This window comes from Leucopleurus acutus (genome assembly GCF_964270905.1).
Source record: "Leucopleurus acutus genome assembly, chromosome: 8".
Lineage (NCBI taxonomy): Eukaryota > Metazoa > Chordata > Mammalia > Artiodactyla > Delphinidae > Leucopleurus > Leucopleurus acutus.
In genome coordinates, this window is record NC_139151.1 from 84927375 (window position 1) to 84945968 (window position 18594).

At 38.9% G+C, this 18594-nt stretch overlaps 1 protein-coding gene across 2 annotated transcripts in view; it reads right to left on the reverse strand.

Moving 5' to 3' along the window:
* The window catches only part of FBXO3 (F-box protein 3), a 32248-nt gene extending 14244 nt beyond the window's left edge, over positions 1–18004 (reverse strand). For both annotated transcript variants that reach the window (XR_014326378.1, XM_082844610.1), the window contains exons 1-5: positions 17892–18004; positions 13417–13506; positions 11318–11481; positions 2544–2658; positions 824–1028 (exon numbers count right to left, since the gene is read on the reverse strand). Coding sequence is in view for 1 of the 2 variants with exons in the window: in XM_082844610.1 (XP_082700736.1) it covers positions 824–1028; positions 2544–2658; positions 11318–11481; positions 13417–13506; positions 17892–17995 (678 nt within the window). In the remaining variant the exon portion in view is untranslated. The remainder of the gene's footprint in view (positions 1–823; positions 1029–2543; positions 2659–11317; positions 11482–13416; positions 13507–17891) is intronic.
* Between the last annotated feature and the right edge of the window lie 590 nt (positions 18005–18594).

Genomic DNA, 18594 nt, shown 5'->3' on the forward strand with positions numbered 1-18594 from the left:
CGCATGGGCTTAGCTGCTCCACGGCATGTGGGATCTTCCCGGACCAGGGCTCGAACCCGTATCTCCTGCATTGGCAGGCGGATTCTTAACCACTGTGCCACGAGGGAAGCCCCTGAAAAATATTTTCTATTTAAGTTCACATCTAGGCAAAAATGAAAGCAGAAGGTCTGCAACTGAGGAATGACTGAGAACTGAAGAAATAAGAATGAAACCAAATGCCATATTTTCTGTGCTTACATTAAAATCATAACAAAATCCTCTTAAAAAAGATCTACATTTTTCAACAACTCAAATACCTACTGAAGAAAGAGTTTAGAAAGTTTCTATTGCACTCAGAACTTGAATCCAAAGCGAATGATGATGGATGATGTCCAAAAGCTAAAGTTAGAAATTTATATTACAATTAATCACTTCAACGAAAAGCTCATTCATTTTTCTTTTTTTTTATAACAGCTTTATTGGACTATAATTGCTTTACAATGGTGTGTTTCTGCTGTATAACAAAGGGAATCAGCTATACATATACATATATCCCCATATCCCCTCCCTCTTGCGTGTCTCATTAGTTTTTCTTAAACTTAAAATGTCCTAATACAAATCACAGCTTCCCTCTGTACACATGCTAATTTTAGAAGAAAATGCTAATTTTCTTTTAGCATTCCATGCCATTATATCAGAATATTAGCCCTCTAGTTAGATCCGTCTATAATCAAATTGCATAATGCTCTATACCCATTCTACAACCCTGAAAATTCCTAATGCACATTTTATACATCCATCAGAACACATCTTAAAGGCACATTTAAACATGCTTCCTACTTACTGGACATTGGTAGAAGACTTCATTTTTGTTTCGGCCCTCCGCAGCTTCCACTGCTATGTACTGACTCAAACCAGTATGTATGCAAAAAGTTAAAGGTAGACAGTATTTCAGTCCCTGTCTCTGTTGGAAGCCTCCAGCAGCCGTGTCGACGTCTAGCAAATCCTCAGAACGATAGTGATTAGACAGTGCCATGCTTCCCAACAACCTGAGAATATAGACTCAAAAATTTAGTCAACTGCAATCTTTTTGATGAATAATAATTTCACATTGACAACTTTATAAGAACGATTAACATGCCAATTCTAAACCAGGAATACCCCAAACACTACAATTTCTGCATATATTAAATTCAAACTCTTGAGTGGAAAGATTCTGATTTAAATTAAAAGCCTAAATGTCTAAACTGTCTAAATGCCAACCTTTTAAAAAGAAAAATAGTTTTATTGCTTTCAAAAATCTATCTTGCCATAATTTGCCAGTGTTTTGCTATATATATATGTATGACTAATTTAATGTTTAATGTTCTCTCTGATACCTTCATCTTGATACAACCTTTAGCTTACACTATCCTACCAGGCAGTATAAATGGAAATCAGCTTAATCCTTGTCCAAATTTTCATAAACTTGGGATGTATGGGGTCTAAACTCATACGTATGAGAACAACACAGGTGTCGGTCCTTGATGAGAGTCTCATCCTAGGTCTCACTGTTTGGGCTGTGGGTAGATAAAAATACCTTTGTTGCATGATCTGTTTGTCATGTCAATTCTGAGCAACGCTTAGTATAGTTCTCTCCTGTTGGTTCTTGAAATATGACAATTTTTCCATTTTGTCAAGTTTCAGCTTGACAGGAAAACAGAATAGGAAAAAACCCAGTGATTTAGGCTTATCTAGTCCCAACTGCCCAATATTTGACTTCTGAATACTACCTTGTAACCTCAGTATGATCACCTCCTAGATTCCCTGTACTCACTCAACTCTGATCTGAAATGGTAACAGAGCCTCATACGGTTCTTCACACACAAAGAGATACCAAGTTCTAATAAGAACAATGCAAAGTTCTCCCTAAATTCCTATCAGTATGTCACAAGTGCAATGTCTCTGAAATACCTTAATTTCATGAGGGAACAAAGGGAGTAGAACCATTAGAAGCATGTAGCTTCAAAAACTGTGAGTAAATTTGAGAGCTACTGCATGGTCTGCTTTTACAAAAGGTTCCACAGTGAATACTTCATATCATTTAGAAGTAAGTTTAAAATAGGCCATTCAATTATAGACTATGCTTGAATAGGACAAAACTAATATTTTCTTTAGTTAAGTGTATGTAGCTCTGAACAAATTACTTTTAACATCTATGATTCATAGAACTTATATCAAGCTTTCTAAAATACTTTACTTGGCCTGTAACAGGATAAACACTTCAAGGATTTGAAACAGGTTTAGTTAAATTATACTCACACACACATCTCCTCTCCTGTCCTGTAGGCCCACCCCAACCATTTAACTGTAAAGATGTGTTGATAGAAACCATGTTTTTGAGACATTATCTCTTTTGGTAAAATCAAATTCAAGCTATAGATTTTGTCTTATGGATTGTTATAAGGAACAGGAGGAAGTTCTTATACTTTTTAATCTGTTAAGAGTAACTACAAATACAATTTGTTTACATTCTAGAAAATAACTTGTATCATTAAAAATAACTCAAACAGTGAACATCTCACCCAGGAACCACTAACTTCTGCCCATTGTGGATACGATATGAACATCGATAATCATCAGGAAGCTTGCAGCCAATCTGAGCTTCCACAGCATCTAGGTCTTCCTCTCGAGCCCCCTCTGCAGATGCACAAAAGAGCAAATTATCAAGAAACCATAAGCCTTAAATCTAAGAAGAAATGCAATCTATCTGCTAGCCAATGATACAATCTTAGAGTAAGTGAATTCTGTCCAAAATGTACTTGCTGAAATATAGGGAAATGAATTGAAAATTCACAGAAATATTATATCACTTTAGATTAGCTCTGACGTTTGAAGCACTGAGGAAGCAAATTTCTCAGTTTTCTCTCCATGGGGAAAACACTGGCACTAAGCAAAATATGGAATGGCAGGCACCAGTGAAATCCACAATAGTTTCTTCGCAGTACAATACAAACTTTAGAGCATATCTCATTTTTCTTAATCTAATATACTCAAATTTCTCTATTTAAAAAACTCTCCAGAAGTTCTCTAAATGGATGTTGTTCAAGAGTGTTAACCTAGTCTCTTAATGGGAAATATAGGACATAGGTGTAGGTTCATGCTGTGAGGAGGCCATTACCTTGAATTTGATTTTCACGTTTATAAGCTTGCCATATATTCTAGCTTTAAAAAGCAGTAATTACAAATACTAAGAGAAGAGATTCACTCCCAGCAATGGCCCACCAGGTTGTTGGACCAAACGTTTTGCTGAGAACTAGAAAAACTGAACAACAGAAAATTGGTTTCAAGCCTTTTGGAGAACCTCAAAGACAGTGAGAACTGGCAGGGGTGGGGTGGGGCAAGGTTGGTCCAGAAGAACAGGGAAACTGAGAGTTTAGCCAGGGCTTTGGAGCCACCTTGTCTCTGAGGCAACTGCCACTTCTGAAAGCAAACATGAGGCTGAGAGGCCGAGAAGCTGAGCAAAGCTTTCAGCAGTACCACAGGGTTGAGAGAATTTTCCAAAACTGATGAAAACATCAAACCATAGATTTAAGAAGCACTATAAACCCCATGGAGAATCATTACAAAGAAAATCATTATCTAGACACATTACTGGAAAACTGCTGAAAATCAAAGACAAAGAGAAATCTTAAAAGCAGGCAGAGAAGGGGAAAAGCCACAGTCATCTTCAGAAGAGCAACAATAAGACAGCTTCTTAACAGAACAATAGAAGCTGGAAGAATGGTATCTTCAAGTGCTGACTAGAATTCTATATCCAGTGAATACATACTTCCAAAGTGAAGATGAAATAAATATATTTTTCGACAAAAAAAAAAATCTGAAAATATTCAGCAATAGCATTCCCTCGTTAAAAACAAAACAAAACAAAACAAAACAAAAAGGAATTCTCCAGGCAGAAGAAAAATTATCCCAGATGGAAGCATGAAGATTCAGGAAGAAATAAAGTGCAACCAGAAAAGGTAAATATTCAGGTAAATCTAAAATAATATTGAACATGTAAAATAATAATAATGTTTTCAAGGATATAAAATATGTTGAAAACTAAAATCACAAAACTATAATACAAAAGACAGGAGGGAGGTAATTGAAATTAAAGTATTCTAAGATTCTTTCATTGTTCAGGAAGTGGTAAAAATACTAATTTACAATAGACTTTAAGTCAGAGATACATGTTTTAATCTCTAGGCTAATCACTAAAAAAAAAGTTAGATAAATAAGAAAGGAAAGGAAGTATGGAATAAAAGATAATTAAGAAGAACGCAAAAAAGGAATACCTGCTCAGGTGCCACCAATATAAAACAGAAACATGGTATATTTACACTCAAATGTATTAGTAATTACATTAAATATAAACAGACTAAATAATCTAATTAAAAGACAAACAGACCAGATGAAAAACAAAACACAATCATATACAAGAGGCACATCTTAAAGATGTAGATACAGAAAAGAAAGCTAAAATAGCTACTAAAATCATACAAAATAGACTTTAAGGCAAATATCATTACTCGAGGTAATGGAGGACTTTTTGTAATGGCAAAAAGGTTAAATTCACTACACAGGTATTATAAGTTTAATTTTGTGCATCTAATAACACAGCTTCAAAATACTTTTTTTTTTTTTTTTTTTTTTGCAGTACGCAGGCCTCTTACTGCCGTGGCCTCTCCCGTTGCAGAGCACAGGCTCCGGATGCGCAGGCCCAGCGGCCATGGCTCACAGGCCCAGCCGCTCCGTGGCATGTGGGATCCTCCCGAACCAGGGCACGAACCTGCGTCCCCTGCATCGGCAGGTGGACTCTCAACCACTGCGTCACCAGGGAAGCCCCAAAATACATTTTTTAAATGACAGAATTAAAATGGAAAAAATATATATTTGTAATCATAATGGGTGTATTAGTTTTCTACTGCCACAATATTAGCCGCTTAAAATAACACTCATTTATTATTTCACAGTGTCTGTAGGTCAGAATTCTGGACATGACTGAATTGGATCTTCTGCTCAGGTCCCACAAGGCTGAAATCATGGTGTTAACTGGGGCTGCTAGTGCACCTTATGCATCTTTTGCTTGGGGTTCTCTTCCAAACTCACTGGTTGTTGGAAGAACTCAGTTCTTTGTAGTTGCAGGATTGAGGCTCTCTACTCTTAGAAGCCACCTGCCATTCCTTATCACCTGGCCCTCTCCACAACATGCCAGTTTGCTTATTCATGACCTGTAGGAGACACACCCAGGCTTTGAATCTCTCTGACTTCTGGAAGGGCCCAGTTCCTGTTAAGGGCTCACCTGATTGGGTCAGGCCTGCTCAGGATAATTTCCTTTTTGATTAATGATTAATTCAAATGCAACTAATTTGGGACTTTCATTACATCTGTAAAACCCTTTTGTCATCTAATATGACCTAATCACAAGACAGAAATCAATTATATCCATTGTACAACTCACACTCAAGGGGAAGCTATCATTATACCAGGCATGTACCACAGTGGGTGAGAATCTTGGGACCTATCTTAGAACTCTGCCTACCACAGTGAGAAATTTTAACATACCTCTCTCAGTAACTAACAGAACAAGGAGACCAAAAACCTCATTAAGAGTACAGAAGATTTGAACAAGATCAACTGTTTTTGCCTAATCATATATATAGTACTAAATGGCAAGAGTGGCAGAATATACATTCTTTTCAAGTATACATGGAACATTTGCCAAGATAAATTATATGCCGGACCACATAACAAATCACAATAAATTTCAAATGACTGAACTCATATAGAGTATATCCTCTGATCATAGTGGAATTAAAATATAAATTACATTAAAAAGATTACTAAAAAAGCCCCCAATGTTTAGAAATCAAGCAATACATTTCTATATAATCCATGGGTCAAAGAAGAAATCACAAAATATTCTGAACTGCATGTTAATGAAAATACAGCATATTAAAACTTGTGGGATGAAGTTAAAGCTATGTTTAAAGGGAAATTTATACCCCTAAATGCATTTGAAGAAAACAAGGAAGGCTGAAAAATCTATGATCTAAGTAATCATCTCAAGTCAGGAGAAAAGTGACAGTAAACTTAAAGAGAAGTAATCAGAGAAATTAATGAAATAAGAAATAAGATATTAACATAGAGAGGATTGACAAAGGCAAAAGTCAGTTCTCTGAAAAGACTAATAAAACTGATTAGCCCTTACCTAGCAAAACTGATCCAGAACAACAGAGAGAAAGCACAAATAATATAAGAAATGGAAAGGTGAAATCACTAGAGATCTAACAAGCATTACGAAGAGGATAATTATGAAAAACTTTATGGCAATAAATTAGAAAATGTAGATGAAGTAGACAATTTCCTAGAAAAACACAACTTATCAAAACTGACATAAGACTAAGTAGAAAATCTGAGTAGTCCTAAATCTGATAAAGAAATTGAATCCTTAATTTAAAACCTTCCCACAATGAAAACTCCAGGATTGAATGCCTTCACTGGTATATTCTACTAATCATTTAAACAAGAAATAAGACCAAGCTTACATAAACTCTTCCAGGGAACAGAAAAAGAGGCAACACTTCCCGACTTGTTTACAAGGCCAGCATCATCTTGATACCAAAACCTGACAAGAACATTGCAAGAAAGGAAAATTACAGGCCAAACTCTCTCATGAGCATAGATGTAAAAACCCCAAATACTAGCAAATCAAATCCAACAATACATAAAAAAGATAATACATTCCAAGCAAAGTAGGTTTATTCCAAGAATGCAAAATTGGTTTAACATTCAGAAAATCAATCAATGTAATTCAGAGCATTAACAAAATGAAGTAGAAAAATCATATGATAATGACAAGGCTGGAAAGGCATTTGATAAAACTCAGTTATCTGTTTAAAGCACAAAAACAAAAAACCCTTTTCCCAAACTAGGATCAGAAGGGACTTTCTTCAACATGCTAAAGAGTGTCTACTAAAAATCTACAGCAAACATCAGCTTTAAAGGAGAAATGTTGAAAGCTTTCCCTCTGCAGTCAGAAAGATAAGGATACTCACTATTATCATTTCTATCCAACACTGCACTGAAGGCTCTAGCCAGTTCAATAAAGCAAGAAAAATAAAGAAATGACATATAGGGATTGGAAAGCTAGAAATAAAACTATCATTCTACATCCTTAAAGAAATGCAAATTAAAATCACCACTACACACCCACTAGAAGGGCTAAAATAAAAAGAATGACAACATTATTAAAGTGCTAGTAGGAATGTTAAGTGGTAAAACCACTTTGGAAAATTAACAGTATCTTCTGAAGTTTAATACAAGCACACTATACAACCCAGAAAACGCAACCCTAGATATTTACCTGATAGAAATATGCTCATATGTACATCAAAAATGATTTACAGCATTATTTGTAATAGTCAAAGACTAGAAACAACCCAAATATCCAACAACAGTAGAATGAATGTATAAACTGTGGTCTAATCATATAACGGAGTATTTATACTGTAACAAAAATGAACAAAATACTGTTACACACAACACTGCTGAATCTCACAAATGAAACAGAAATAATTCACGCAAAAAACATACTTAATCATGCCAATTATATAAAGTTCAAAAAGAGAGAAAACTACTCAGTGGCATTAGCAATCAGGATAGTGGTTACCCCTGAGAAACACAGAGGGTTCTAGGTACACATAATTATTCTACTTCTTGACCTGACGGGTGTTACAATGGGCATGTTCACCTTGTGACAATTCACTGAGTTGTAAACTTACGATCTGTGCACATTTCTATAGGTTGGTTAACATCACTAGTGATAGGCTGTGGATATCACATACCCCCAGCTATGTGATGACACACCTCACCTCGCTGGTAACCTGAAAACACATTACTCCAGTCTAATTGTGAGTAATACTTTAGACAAAGTCAGTTTGAGGGACATTCTGCAAAATACCTGACCAGTACTCCTTCAAACTGTCAACGGTGTGAAAGACAACGAAAGACTGGGAAGTGTCCACAGACTAGAGGACACTAAGGAGACATGACAACTAAATGCAATGTAGTATTCTGGATTGGATGCAGGAATTGAAAAAGGATTCCACTGATGGAAAATCTGGTGAATTCTGAATAAAGTCTAGAATTTAGTTAGTAGTAAGGTGCCAGTGAAGACTTTAGTTTGACAAATGTCCAATGGGTTGGTATGTTAGGGGAAACTGAAACTGTGTGAGGGGTGTACAGAAATTCTCTGTACTATCTTTGCAACTGTCTTGTAATCTAAAATTAGTACAAAATGAAAAGTTTATTTTTTAAAAAGTTCAATACAAAAGAAAACAAGCTGAATAGCTGCCTGAACCAGAAGGTGAATGAGAAAAAAAACACTAATATTTATATAGTTAGTGCTACACGTTGGACATTTAACATGTAACATTAAGAAACCAAGAATTTCTTGAAAAGAGAGAGCAAGGCAGAAAAAAAGTAAAATAACAACAAGCAAACATGGCAAAAGACAAATATAAGGAAATACATTTAGAGGGGCATCCTACTATAACAGAGTTTGGGGGCCAGGCAGATCAGGGTCAAATCTCAGCTCTACCAATTACAGCTGGCTTTCTGTATCCAGATGTGGAACTCAAGGGTACAAAGGGTCAACTATGGGACTTGAGCATCTGCATATTTCAATATCCTTAGCAGGTCCTGAAACCAATGCCCGGTGGATACCAAGGGATGACTAGACTGACTGTGATCTCTGGCAAGTTATTTCATCTCTTTAATCCAGTTTCCTCATCTGCAAGACAGAAGATAATACCACCTACCCAGGAGAATTACAGTGAGGATTAAATAAGCTTCATGTGCTTAATAAAGTGCTCTCCTGGCATACAATAAGTGTTTATGTACTTCCCTTGCCCCCAGCCTATTTGTATGAGGAAGCAGTGAAAAGATTACTAGGAGCCAAGAAACCTAGATTAGAGTTCTATCTCTGTTACTCACTAGCTACAGGACCCTGAATAAGTCACCTAAACTCTCTGAGCCTGTTCCTTCACCTGTAAAATGAAAGGGCTGGTATAAATCAGGGATCCACAAACTACAGCCTGCAGGCCAAATCCTGGCCTGCGGCCTATTTCCATAAATAAAGTTCTCTTGGAACACTGCCACACCCATTTGTTGTTATATTGTCTATGGCTGCTTTCCCACAATAGCAGAGTTAAATAGTTGTGACAGAGGCCATCTGTCCCTCAAAGCCTAAAATATTTACTATCTGGTCATTTAAAGAAAAAGTTTGCTAATCCCTGGTCTAAATGATCTCTAAAAGTCCCTTCTGACTTTAAAATTTTAAGCCAATACTTAAGGTTCATATGAAATTCAAAGATATGAGATATATAGCATGAGATAGATTGGTAGAATGTACATCAATATACTATAATTTCAAGATACTTAATAAAAATTTTCCCAAACCCAGTGCCTATTTGCTTTCCAAGTTTCCCTCCTATCTGTGATCTCTATACCCTTGAAACTGAGTCAGGGACTATGGCCCCTGAGATGAGCAGCTAGTTTCCCGATTCAGCCCTAAAACTCATAGGTCTACATTAATAGAATCCCCAGCTTTCTAGATATCAGAGCCTTTGTCCTATTCCAATTTATGGCAAAGACCCCAGAGAACTGGCACCTGGGAGTAAAACAGGGGCTGACAAGGAATTCTCTGACAACCTCACCTTCAACCATTAAGTACAAAACAGTGAGCAGGGAGCCTGGGAATACCAATTGAGTGTCCCCTCAAAAAATTAAAAAATAAAAAAAATAAAAAGGAAAAAGGAAGAAGCTGCTATGTATCCTTAGTTTCTTCCTTTCCTGGTAGCTCTGTGTCTCAAAGGAGAACCATGTCTATATTCCCATATTCCAAATATTCTAATATTAGACTAGCTCTCTAAGACTCCTAACACATTCTAAACAAAATAGGATAGGTCTTCTCTCCCTTCAACAGCTGGTAAGACCACATCTCTGGAGTCAGCCCTATATTCAAATCCTGGCTCTGCTCTCCTTTGTGATAGCAAACAACTTACTTAGCCTTTCATGCCTCAGGTAGCTCACCTATAAAATAAGACTAGTAATGACCTACCTCATAGGATTTTGGCAACTTAAACGGAATAATATACAGTACTTGGCTTAGTACCTAGCTTTGTGTTTAATAAATAACAGCTATTGCAAACCCTTACATATTTTACTTATCATTACCAAATACCTATTTTCTGAATTATTTTCCTCTTGAAATTATTTAACCCCATACACCAAGTGGATAATATTTTTCTTTTCTTCCAAGGAAAAAACCTATTAAAAATATTAATCAAGGGTACTTTCTTTCAAAGCTGTACTCTCTCTGCCAAATCATTCTTTCTTCTACGTCCTAGCAATTCAGTTTTAAGTACCTGGTCATTCAATCATGATTTGTATGAAATTCATATTTGCATGGAAACGTACAGCAGAAATATGAAATGTAAAAGGAATGCCATGTCAAAAGAGTCCTTAGTTCAAAAGGTACACATTTGAGAAGAACTGATCCCAATTTCAGCTTAGCAAAACCAAAACACATATAAAATTCCTTTTAGTGGAGAAACTTGAAAAAAACTTGGAGGCTAAAGCAGGTAAGTAGCAATATATCTGCAATCCATTTATGTATTTCTTGGGCATAAATTTAAAAATCAAAGTAATGGGAAATAGCTTGTTAATATTTCTTGCCAAAATTGGACAATAATAGTATAGTAGAGACAGCATAGATTCTGGGGTCAAATAGACTTCAGTTCAAATCTTAGTTTTCATTATTCTGTAAATGTCAAAATAGGGATGAAAGTTTTCCCTACTCTATTAGGCTGCTCCTACATGCTTAAAGACCCAGTCTGTAATATTTGGTCTTTCAAATATTAGATTGTCAAATAAACATTTACTTGTACTAAAAAGAGGGAAGAGGGTTGATACAGCAGGCAATTTTTCAAATAAAAAAAGAAGCCTTTTAAAAGAAATTACAAGTTATCCTCAAGCAACAATAACATTACTAGTTTCTTTATGTAAAACAAATGTAAGGATAAAAAGAAGCTGTCACTGCTAATAATCATGTGGATGCTGAGGTAGGCAAAAATAGGGCAAGCACTAGAACCAGGGTCCTTTTAGCAAATTAGGCTTTCTGTGTGCTTGACCAAATGCGAATGGTGAATTACAGATAATGTTGGATTAGCACAGATGATAGAAACCCAAAGTTATTTAACCTATTTATACTATGAAACTAAAATGGGGAAGGGAGACCCTGCATTCCCAATACCTTTCAGAGATAAAACCATACGAGGACATCTGGGTTCCAAATATTTCTTGAGATCATCCCAGGCCTTTTTAATAGCAGCATAATGGTCAATATATCTTCCTACATCAGAGTAAGTATCAATGAAGAGGGATTTCCAACACTGGTTCTTCTGTGTTTTCTCTTCCCTAAATAGATTTAAAAAATAAAATTAAAAATCTTTTGAAATGAAATTAGCATATATTTTAGACACTTATACCAACATACTTTATTGGGAATTTGTGGTTATTTTTGTCTTCATTTTCATTTATTGTAGCTACAAGTGAAGACTAGATAACAAAAAGTGACACATACATCAAAAAATTTAACAAGTTACTGTTGGCATGGTGGGATTATGAGTCACTTATTTTCTTACTTTCTACTTATTTTTTTCCTAAGTTTCTAATCCTTGATAAGATATAATGTGAATAGTATATGGGATATGAATTTCAACTTACTCCTAAAAACATGCCAGTTACATAATTTTTAAACATATGTTTAATTTTTCTATTTTAGAGAATATTTAGAATCTAATGATACAATAATATTAATCTAACTTATCTACATTGGATTAGCTAGAGAATCATATAGCATATCAAAGGAATCACACGATTCAACATTCCTATTTGGTACAATTCCACAAACATTTACTGTCTACTTAGCTACTGAGGATATTAAAAGTAAGGCACATTTTTTGCCTTCAAAAATGTATAATCTAATCAGGGAGAAAGAAGGAAGTATAAATTTAAGAGTCAGAAGTGGTACAGGATAAGGCAGCCAGAAAGGGCCTTAAGGTAACATACTAATGAGGTTGACCTTATCCTGTAGGGAATGGAGAGCCACTGAAGAGTTTTAACAGGAGAGTTAAAAGAGCAGAATTGTGGTTGTGGTTTGGGAAGGGTGTACACTAGAGCCACAGAGATGGACTGGAAGGGTTTTGCAGCAGTCTTGGTAAGAGATGATGAACTGAGCTAAAACTGTGGTGGCTAGATGAAATGAGAAGGAAGATTCAAGAAATATACAGGGGCTAAAATCAGAAAAGCTTGGTAATTGAATGAATGTAGAGACAGAAGGAGAAGAGAGATCTAGGATGATTCCTGTTTCTGGCTTGGAGGGCAGGATGGATGGTACTGCTATGAAGATATGAATGCAGGAGGATCAGGTTTAGGGATGGGGAAAAGAACAATTCAGGGTGTTGTATACATGTGCCTGCGTTTTTCGGGGTGGGGGCAGTGGTGGAAGGGAAGTATCTTTTTATTAATCTAAGTAATATACATATATATTATTAAAACCAAAAAGTACTGAAGAACTTAAGATGAAAAACTAGGCAGTCTCCTGTTCTAAGTCCAACCTCTCAAAGAAATCTTTAGTTATTTCTGGAAGTTATCTCTATAATTCTAAATGTTTATGCCTCTAGTTCTTGGTTTACCAATTTATATCTATCTACTGATACCCCAAAGTAAAAGACCAGGATACAGCAATACTTAAAATTCCCTCTTCCTCATTCTTCCTCCTCCCAATGTTTGGAGGCTCTGTTACTAATTTTTCATTCTATTGAGTAGCTTGCAGCTTTAAATAGTATATTTAAACCTCTATTTCTTGCTTCACCAACTTCAGTCACTACCTGACTCCCCTCAACCTAAGAAAAAGATACTAGCAATCCTACCCTCTTTCATCTTTCCCAACTCCCACCTTCTGTCATCTACCCTTGTATTCTATCAAATTTATTAAAATTTACTGAATTCAGTGAACCCTGTGGGTCATCCAACGGAAAGATCCAGCAGACAGTTGTGCAAAGAAATCTGGAGCTCAGTGGGAATGTTAGGGGTGGACACTCAGGTTTGGGAGTTAGAAGCATACAAGTAGTCTCTACAAAGTGCAAGAGTGCATGCAGGAGACTTCACAGACAGAGAAGAGTAGTGAGCCAAGGGTAGCAGCTTAGAGAACACCTGCATTTACTGGCAGGCACAAGAAAGGCCACCAAAGGGGTTAAAGAGACAAGGGTTAGAGAGGAGAATCAGGATAGACTAGCATTAATAGAAGCCAAGGGCCAAATTTCAAGAATACATTTCCCAAATACTCACTCAGATATCAGCCAGTATTTTTTGCAATGTCTTCTCCACAGCGGATCGTGACTTGATAGCTGGCTAAGTCTTCGACTGACATAGCAACAACTGGCAGTAACCAGATTCACAGTTAGTATAAAAGAAAACAAGAAAACAATTTAAAAGTAAAGATGAAAATAGTCAATGTTAGGTTTTATTCCTTTTGCTTTTCTGCCACTATCTACCTTTATAACTGCAAAACAATCTTTTCTAAAACCTGTTTAACATGTTAGCTAGTATAATTACCTTGTGAGTAGTGAAATCTTAACTATTTGAGTTCACAAACCACAAAATGTCTACAATTGTAATTTTCATACGAAAGTCTATAAAACATATAAACCATTGGAGTTAATTTCAAATCAAAGAGCTTTCCTATATTTATTATTGGGGCAGTAATCATTTCTACATATAGAAACGTTATTCAGGTGTAAACAAAAAGTGCTTTTTCTTTTTAAGATCTGTGAGACATTTGATATTAAATACACAGGGCTTTTGTTTGTTCTAATTTTTTCTTAACAGAAAGAAATATTACAGCCAAAAACACTTTTTAACTATAGCAACTATTGGAAAGCCCACCTATAAAAGGTGTCAGATTCTCAACAATTCTGTTTCAATATCCATAGCTATTCAAGTTACTATCAGCTGCTCAAAAATTTGGAATGTTAGAAACAAATAATTTTCTTTTTATACAGAGATTTCTAATACAATAGTGCTTGAATCCTGTAAATCCTACCCTACATAATTAATTTTCAAAAAGAATGAACTTAAGATTTAAAAAGTGCATTTCTATCCTTTCAGAAGAGAAATCACAAGTTATAGAAAGTAGGTATAAAAGATTTCACTTGGGCAATAGCTAATCAATTAAGGGAATCTTAAATCACATGGGATTTGTCAAGGCCATAAGTGGGGCATGTTAAAAAACAACTGATGGTAAACAGATTAGCCTTTGTTCATTTTTCAGATTTTATACAAACATAATTCTCATCCTTTTCTGCCAAGCTCAGGAGATGCCCAAACTAACATTTGCAAACATAGGAATCCTTCCAGTTTTGTGAATTCAGAGTCCATCACTGCCCCAAGAGTTAACATAAAAGAATCTCTGGAATATGCACCAAAGGTGATTTCTGATGCAAGGCAAGGATGAAAACTACTATCCTAGAGCTTCTGACTCAGTTGGCATGGGGTGAGATCTGTACCTCAGGCATGTGTATGTTTAAAAAGTGCCACATGTAATTCTGATACACAGTGAGATTCAAACTATGCAGTTTATATTACATAATGATCCCAATGGACTAATTCAATCCAACCCAATCCAGTTCAGCAAATATGTACCATAACCTTCAGAGCTTAGCAATCAGCAGGACACCTGACAAATTTGGGCTATAAACTACAGGAAAGAAGTTGCAGTACACTGGAAACTTTTCTGTGGATAAAATTCTATGGCATTTGTGTCAACATTCCTGGGCTAAGGGATGCCCAGATAGCTGGTTAAACATTATTTTTTTAAAACATATTTATTTATTAGCTGCGTTGGGTCTTTGTTGCTGTGTGCGGGCTTTCTCTAGTTGTAGGGAGCGGGGGCTACCCTTCGTTGTGGTGCGCGGGCTTCTCATTGCGGTGGCTTCTCTTGTTGCGGAGCATGGGCTCTAGGCGCGTGGGCTTCAGTACTTGTGGCTCGTGGGCTCTAGAGCGCAGGCTCAGTAGTTGTGGCGCACAGGCTTAGCTGCTCCGCGGCATGTGCGATCTTCCGGGACCAGGGATCAAACCTGTGTCCCCTGCATTGGCAGGCGGATTCTTAACCACTGCGCCACCAGTAAAGCCCCTAAATATTATTTCTTGATGTGTCTGTGAGATGTTGCCAGAAAAGATTAGCATTTGAATTGGTGGACTAACTTAGCCAGATGGCCCTCCCCAATGTGGGTTGGCACCTTCCTATCATCGAGGGCCTGAATAGAACAAAAAGGCAGAGGAAGGTTGAGTCTGCTCTCTGCCTGACCGCTAAGTTGAGACACTGATCTTCTCTTGTCCTTGGCACTCCTGGTTCTCAGGCCTTCAGACCCAGACCGGGATCTACTTCATCAGCTCTCCAGCTCTCAGCCCTTTAAACTATACCACCAGCTTTCTTGGGTCTCCAGCTTGCATTTGGCAGACTGTAGGACTTCTCAGCCTCTATAATTCATGAGCAAATACCTTATAAAAAACCACACACACACACACACACACACACACACTCTCTCTCTCTCTCTCTCTCTCTCTCTCTCTCTCTCTCTATTGGTTCTGCTTCTCTCGAGAACCCTAATACAGTATTCAACTCAGTTCACTTCCACAAACATTTATGGAGGGATCACTTCTGTTTAAAATGTTGATTACTATCAAAATCATTGAAAATAAAATCCGATCTCCTCACCTTGTTTTACAAGGTCCTGCATGATCTCACTAGTCTCTTCCCAAGCCTCTCTGCCTGTGAATCATTCCCTAATTCCTGCAACACCAGTCTTCTAGCTCCTCCAACAGGCTATGCTATTGTCCAATCAGCTTCTGAAAACACCGTTCCTTCTGCCAGGACTGCTCTATGTTATCCGTCATATACAGCAGCTCCTTCCAATTTGAATCAATTCCTTAACAGACCAACTGGTTCACTTCCTTCATAGCACACAGCAGCTCTTGTAATTACGCACTTATTTGTTTTCCATCTTGCCCGCTAGACTGTAAGCTTACGAGAGGGGCCTTGTCTGTCTTGTTCACTATTGTTTCCCCGACATTTAATAGGCTGGCACACAGCAGGCGCCCAAAAAAAGCAAATCTGTTGAATAAATGGTGACTCTGCAAAGATAAACAAGACAGTCGTTACATTTAAGAAATGCATAATCTATCTGGTATGGTAAATACCTCTCCTTCTGCAGAGGAAGGAGAAAGGTAGAGACTGGACTCGGGAGAGGGGGTCCTTAAAGGAATTCCATCTTGCCAGGTTCAGAAGAAGGGGGCATGGCATTCCAGGCAGGGTCAGGAGTTTAAGCCACAGAACAAAGAAACACAAGTGTGCTGGCAGAGGTCTATTTGGCCAGAGTAGACTATGCCAAATAATAAAGGCCTTAAATGCTCCCAGAAGTTTAGGTTATAATCTGTAAATAACAAGGGGCATTATAGGTTTTTAAGGAGGATGACAGCCAGATCTGTCTTAGAAAAATCACTCTGGGAGCAATGTGGCCCACAGATCAAAAAGCGTGTGTGTATGTGTTAGATTTCTAAAAGGCTATAGCAACAGAATATTTCAGATGAAAATAGTTTGGAACTGTAACAGCCTTTTCGAAAGAAAAAGATAAACTTTATTACAAGCCTGAGTAGAGAAAAATTTGTTTTCTAGAAAAATAAAAGTGTTACAGGTACTAATATAGATAGCAGCCAGAAACTGGAATTATCCCTCTGTCACCACTTAGCTAAACCAACCAACAGCTACCAGTAACTTCAAGAAGGCTGTATTTCTAAAAGGATCCCTGACAACACAGGGTACAATCAGCAAATGACTAAAATCCAATGGTTAATCCAAAAAACAAAACAAAACAAAACGAATCTCGCCTACCTATCCTTAAGAGGGCGAGTCTGCCTCCTTTACAAATATATGTGGTGGCACAAGAAAGACCCATGCCACCAGCTGTCAAGGGTGTAAACAGCGCCATTTCTTCCACCATCCCAGACGGTCCCAAGCGCTGAAGTAACTGGGCATTTAACCACCCCTACCAGCAAACGGTGTTTATTTTTGGAACAGATGCCGGTAACTTGGGAAACCCAAAGCATACAGGAGGGAAAATGGTCACCTGTACCGCACCACCGGAAGTCAGTACCAAAACACAAAATCCAACATGCAACCGTGAGAAGGAACGCTGAAAGCGAAACAATTATCTAGCACAGAAGTCCGAAAGTGAGCCCTGCCAGATATTACGTCGCTGCGTAAGTCGCACCCAGGGGTCAGGGGGTCGCCTGGCTCCTCTCCGGCGTCCCACCTGCCCACTTTGGCGCCTGACTCTACAGGCTCCTGGCCCAGGCAGAGAAGAGCGCTCGGCCCGGACGGGGACTTTTCCAAAGCGGCCAGGGCTGCCCTTAGCGGGCAAAGACCACGGGGGCCGGGAGGTGCGGGGCGCTGGGGTCCGCGCGGCGGCAGCGGGGAGCACTTGGCCCCGCTTCCAACTGGGCCTCGCCACAGCCTGGGAGAAAGAGCTGTTGTCGCTCCTCAGGCCTGGGCCCGGGACGGGAGGAAGACCTCAAGGCGGGGCCCTTTCCGCCCCGGTCTCGCCCCTGCCCCCGGGTGGCTCTGCAGGATCAGGGCGGCCCTGGCGTCACCTCCTGGCTGTCATGGGAGTCCAGGTCCTGTCGGCGAGCCGGGCCTCCGTCCCTCTTGCCTTACGCCTCCTCCCCCACCCGTGACCCCACCCCTGCCGTGCGCATCGTCCCATTACTTGATTAGGTCCCGGTAGTCCAAGAAGGATAAGATAAGGAGCAGGGGATCGGTGGGCAGCGATTCTAGGGTCAGGGGCGCCGACTCGGTCTCCACGGCCGCCATCTTGCCTGGCCCAGTGCAGGCCTGGCCCCGCCCCGGCCCCGCCCCCTCCGCCACCGCCCTCGCAGTTCCCTAGCCGATTGCACAGGTTTGTTGTGTAACCGACAGGATAGCCCCGCCCACGGGGAGGCCGATGGGCGGCTCCCTGGAAGGCTCCGCCCACCGTCCTGCGGGTCAAGGGCCAGCGCGGTGGCGTCCGGCTGCGTCTCGGTTACCTCTTTAGCCAAGCTGCGCGAGCTCTGCCAGGTGCCCACATGCTCACCCTTAGATCTCCCGGTCTCTCTCCTCCCATTCCGGTCCCTAAACTTGCCCAGCCCGGACCCCTATGAGCCTTTATTACTAAATCTGCTTGGGTCACTCCAGCCCCTCATGCGAAATTTTACATCCGGTATCCTCGAACCGTGCCCCCAAATCTCACAGTAAGTTCTCTCTCTGCCCTTGGCCCCCAAATCCATCGCTTCTCTTCGTTTTCCGACCTAGAAATTCCTCGTTTCTCCCTTCAGCTTCCCTCGCCCGGCGTGTCCCTTGCACAGAGCAGGAACCTTGTCCGCTCTGTAGTGGGCAGAGTTGGGAATCAACTAGAGGCTCTTCTTCCAAACTAG